Consider the following 5,662-nt stretch of genomic DNA (forward strand, 5'->3'; position numbering starts at 1 on the left):
TACATGTCACTGAATGGTTAGTGGTTTAAACATAAATCAGGTGGTCAGTACGCATTCCTACACACATACACACACTCTGCTAGTATCTAACTCTATCTGACAGTAAGCCCCATGCTGTAGTGTGTGTGTGTGTGTCTACATGCATGTATATGTGCCTGCGTGCGGCCATGTGACACACCGTCCAGGATTGTCCAGCCTCCCCTTTTTGTGACTCGCTTGCACGGATCGTATTACTGGCTGCTCTCCCTGCACCGCTGAGCCCACCGCCTGTGCACCAATCACAGCCTGTCGTTATTTTACCTACGAGCACATGCATGCACGAACGCACAGACACAGGCTCTGACACACCACATCCCTGTGATTCTCCGCTGCGTTCACATGCGTCCCCGCGTTGCGCTGGCTGCGCCAAGATGAGCGTGGTCGCCCCGGTACCATCTCACCGCCTGAGTGGGAGGGAGTGAGAGAGCGCAAGAGAGAGAGAGAGAGAGAGAGAGAGAGAGAGAGAGATTGTGTGCCTTTCCTCTCTCAAACCCAATCTTACCTTCTCCTGGAAGAGACCGCAACGAAGCCGTTTGTTTCGGCATCGTTCTTTTTTTCCCACCCCTCCTCCTCCTCCCGTTCTTCCTGCATCCCTCCCGTTATTGTCGGTCTCCCGGTTTTCAGAGACCGGTCGTGATTTTGTGGAAATAATTTTTTTGTATATTTTTCCCTGCTGGGTGTTGGTAGCGCGCAATTGGTGCGCGCTTCTAAAAATTCCGGCGAATGGTGGATTTGGCAAACATGGAGACGGTGGAGAAGGAATGCGGGGCCCTCGGTGGTCTGTTCCAGGCGATTGTCAACGACATGAAGGTAAATGAAAGTTTATTTATAAGAATTTGTTGCCACGGTTAAACACATGTGCTCCCTCTCTGAAAATAGCGGTGTCCTGCAGCCTATTCCCAGCTGGTGCTCTCAGATGGGCTACACGGTTAAAATACCTGAACACACGCCGCTCCTTGAAAGCTAATGCTGATTCGTCTTCTATTTAACAATGAGGTGAATGAATGGATGATGGCAGCCTTTTACTGACAGTGATGCGGCGGCCCGGTGGGTTATTGGTGCGATCCGACCCCCACCGCCTTCCTCACGCCCGGAATATTGACTGCGCATGCAAACGTCAATCCATTCTTTTATTTTATTTTCATTTATTTTATTTTTTTTAATGCAATCCTCAAATCTCAGTCCAACCACAACAACCAGGCACGATCACCTCGGTTTTCTCTCAGTCTGATCAGGTTTATGCATATGGATAATTTTGCAATCAATTTGTGCTAAATGTGAAGACCAGCTGGGTCTTATATCAAAGCCCTGTGGAAGTGCCCATATTAGCCTGGGACTCCATTCATCTCAACGGCTCCGTGGAGTGGCATGTATAATTGGCAAATATAATCAGATGTGTACCCCTGTCGTGACTGACACATTCCCTCACATGCACACGCCTGAATCTTCACCAGGCTGTCCTCAACCTAAGACCTGCAGCGACTGTGTAAGAATAGGTGCGCGCTCGACTGTTGCATGTTAAGCCTCCGTCGTCCTTGCTTTTCTGGTTACTCTGCGTCTCCGTGAGAGTGCAGCGTCATTGATTTTCTGTCAGGCTGATCCAGCGAGAAAACACAAAAGCACGAGAAGCCGCGCAGATACCTACCCCCTCTGTCCGCGTGTCTGTCTGCCCATACCGCGGCCTGCCTGTCAGTCAGTGATTCTGCAGCAACCGTGGAGTGGTTCGGTACCCACCCAAGCTGAATGTGCACCGGTGCTGCTGTAAGATGCTTTGGATGAAATGGTTGGAGATGCAGTCTCGGGTGTATGCCTGCTTGTCAGACGCCCATGCAGCTCTGCATGCTTTTCTGTCTGCCTGTCACCTGATGACACGCACCCTTCTCTGTATGTTCCACTAAAAACCAGTTTACATGCATGAATGTAAAATACGTAAAGGTTTTTCTGTTGCACTTTTCATTGCTATCTGTATGGCTTCACATGCTAGAGGTCACAGCCAATGCAGCACACTCATTGTGTTGTAAGCATAAATTATTGACTTTCTGTTGTGGGTGAGACATGTCGAAGTGACAGAAGGGGATATGATCCCGGATATCAATATCAACCCACGATCAGAGAGTACTTCCAATGGATCAGTTTTACTTAATACTTAATGTACTTCAAATAATACAGGTGCATGGAGAAATGACATGACTAGCAAAATCCAGTCAATAGTGACTAGAACATTATGGACAATAAAAAAGGAGCATTCCTGTGATTTACTATTAATAGTTTTTAATGATAAAGCAGCAGAAAGAGTAGAATTTTCTGTTTGTAGTGTGCACATCTAAAAGTGATTGATGCCAAGAAGATTGAGAGGGGACTAGAATACCTAGATATCACTTTTTAAAAGTGAAATTCATATTGCAGTTACACTTGCAGCAAATGCAATCCTCTTTTTTTATTTTGCTTTTAACATGGAGACTGGTCAATATGACTCAGACTAAGAGCAGACTACAGCGAGAGTACCACCATAAATCATGTCTCGTATTTACACTCAGCAATAAGCATGTGCAGAGATCTGTTTACAGTGATTGTAGATCCAGTGACTGAAATTTACACATGGCAGTAATGAAAATATTTAGCTTTGTGTGACGTATGATTAGAAGTTAGCAGTAGCAACAGTATGTATTTATACGTTGGTAATGGTTGAGGAATGTCTACTTAGAGTGTTGTAATTGGATACATATTCAGTGGTTATCATAAATCAGTATTTTCATGTGTCTTTACCAAGGATTTGTCATTTTTTTCTCTTAAGAGCTCATGCTCAAACATATGTGTACAATACACATTGAGATGGGTTAATCATTGCTCAAAGAATAGGCTTCTCAGTGCATCAGTGTTTCATTTATTATTCATTTATTTTCTAATGCATCTCCCGTAGATGTTAACCGCCTAACTCAGAAAAATGTGGGTCACTAGAAATTGGGCTAAAGCACTCCTGACCTGATATAGTTTGTATGAATTCCTCAACCAGGCATTGAATGAACATTAGTGAAGGGATAAGAATCATTGAGTCATCAGCCCTCAAACTCTTTTTGATTCTACAGGAAACTCTGTCAGTGTTCATAGCTCACCAAGAAAGAAGCCGTTTGTCAAATGTAACAAATTAATAGTTTTTCTTGGAAACAAGCTGGTTTTGACAGCTTTGGTGATTAAATTGATGCATGACTTGTGCGACAAAATACACACTTCTGAGGAAGCATTTTTAAAATGCCAGTACATGATTTGTGCATAGTACCACAAACATCCACGATTCATATTTAGATTAGATTTGAATTAGTAAAAGACTTGGATACATAATTATATAATAATGTACAGTCATTTGTGAGCTACAATAAAACTGATCGTTATGTTTTAGACATCATATTCTTTAAAATGAAATACAGCACATTTAAAAGAAAAATGTGCTGATTCCTGTACACACACTGTCAAATATTTAAGAATATTCACCATCCCATCTGCATCCATGAACATGTGCACTTTGATCCAAAGGATTTGTATAAATTCGATGTAGTCTACCCTTTCATCCATAGTATTCTAAAATGTTACAAAGCTGTACAACTCCAGGCTTCTATAAATGGTGTTAATTAAAATGCAAATGTAGTGCAAATTAGAAGCCATACTGACATAGCAGTCTGTTTGATTTTTAGATCCTTATCTTTTAATTTAGAAGAAGACTAAGACTAAATTCATCATTCAAGTATTCTCACAACTACTCATGAATTATGAAAACAATTAGAAGATGAAGTGAAAGTAACTGTAAATTGCATACATAAACTGTATATGAACGATGTGCACACCCACCCTGATGTCACTCATTGTTTAGAAACTCCCAGCGAGGTCAGTGTTTTTACTGTTGGTGTCGTGGTGGTTTAAACCTGACACTGTGCTCCATGGATCGCCTACAGCTACAGGTAATGGTCTGCACCAGATCGTCCAAAAATGGTCATGTCACACGCTTGCTGATCAATGCATTTCATGCCTAGAAGAGGCAAACCATGGCAACTACACAATGGAACAGCAGGTCTTTTGCTGTGATACTGGGTTGGCTGATTTTACTGCACTGGCTCCCTATCAGACTTCGAATGTTCACATTAGGTCTCTGCACAGTTAAGCATTATATTAACAAACCTTTGCAGCCATATGTCACCTGCAGGCCTTTCAGGTCTTCTGATCAGGGATCGTTATCCATCCCCAAATTTAGACAAAAAACTGAAGGTGACATTTGCAACCACTCTAGAATTCACTGCCCTCCAGTCTATGATCTGTGATCTCAATGGACTCATTCAAAAAGCAGCTTAAGACTCATCTTTTTAAACTGGTATTAGGGTAACATTTCATTCTATTTTATTGGTTATTCTTTTTTATTGGTTTCCTTGTTGGCTTTAAATTGATCTGAAACACCTTATATATATTATCCCACTAATGGATTCCAACTGCACATGACACATGGTAGTCCTTGCTCTGCTCTTTGGGCTCAGTGAGCTTGGAGCAACCTAGAGCAGGTAGAGGATTTCTGAGTGGCTCTCAGCAAATCTCCTGAGCAGAACAAGGATTATCACTGCCAGCTACAGTCCAAGACAGACAAGGGAATCTGAGGCTGAATGTTATGACAGCGACCTTGCCAGTAAGCCAGCTGGTAGGAAAACAACAGGCTCAGGAATGGACCACGGGTAGCTGTGAACAGAGACTGAAACCTCAAAATGTGAATTAGGAGTTTGTGCATCAGTATATCAACTACAAGTGTCATTGTTGTTTTGCATGAATGAAAAATAAAAACTGAAACAAAAGTTAGTGCTTATGTTTAAGAAACACTGAGGTGGTAAATGTCAAGCTCCTAGATATATTTTTATGTATTTATGGGATATTTAGCTATTGAGATTTCTGTTGAGTTGATAAAAAATGAGTTGATAACTTATTTATATCTACAAATCTAAAACACTTGGACATCTGGATTTACGTGTGATATCAGGGTTGATCAGTATACTATACTGCCTCACAAGGTTTCAAGGTTAGTACATCAGATGAGAGAATGTTTGGTCAGGGCTTCTCCCCAAAGTTTGTGCACTCTCTCAAGATGCTGTGTCCTGCCAGTTCACGTTTTTTGTATAATTTTGTTTTCTGCAAGTGGATCTATAAGCCAGTGCCCTTAGGTGTCATGGATGGTTTTCGGTTTGCAAGATTCAACCCCAGCGTTCACCGTTTGCCAGCGTCAGCAGAGTGGATTCACGCAGTTTAGAAAGCACTTTTTCTTCCTCATTTCCATCATCTTCCTCTTTCTCCTCTTGCTTCGCCCTTCCTCTTCCAGTACTCAGCAGGTTCTCCACCCGAGGCAGTCAGTCACCCCTCATGCATGTGCACATGTGCAATCTGTATGTGCATCGTATATGTAAGCTGCCTTTGATCTGATGTAGAATTATTGAGGATAACTGTAAATTAATAATGGTGCACAGCGGGAGTTGCAAAGTAGGTCATAATAATAAAACAGCCACAAAGTAATAATCTTCTTATTACTGTGTACAAGAAATATACATGGGAAACGTTCCCATATACTCATACAGCTAATTCTGTGCATATCTCTGTG

At 42.0% G+C, this 5,662-nt stretch overlaps 1 protein-coding gene across 3 annotated transcripts in view; it reads left to right on the forward strand.

The window, feature by feature from the left end:
* Positions 1 to 516: 516 nt before the first annotated feature.
* Positions 517 to 5,662, forward strand: part of LOC102205775 (MTSS1-like protein) — a 70,414-nt gene continuing 65,268 nt past the window's right edge. For all 3 annotated transcript variants that reach the window (XM_013909132.1, XM_013909134.1, XM_013909133.1), the window contains exon 1: positions 517 to 849. In XM_013909132.1, the coding sequence (XP_013764586.1) occupies positions 763 to 849 (87 nt within the window). In that variant the 5' untranslated portion in view covers positions 517 to 762. The remainder of the gene's footprint in view (positions 850 to 5,662) is intronic.

Source organism: Pundamilia nyererei, unplaced genomic scaffold (assembly GCF_000239375.1).
Source record: "Pundamilia nyererei isolate P.nyererei 1_Seehausen unplaced genomic scaffold, PunNye1.0 scaffold00019, whole genome shotgun sequence".
Classification (NCBI taxonomy): Eukaryota; Metazoa; Chordata; class Actinopteri; order Cichliformes; family Cichlidae; genus Pundamilia; species Pundamilia nyererei.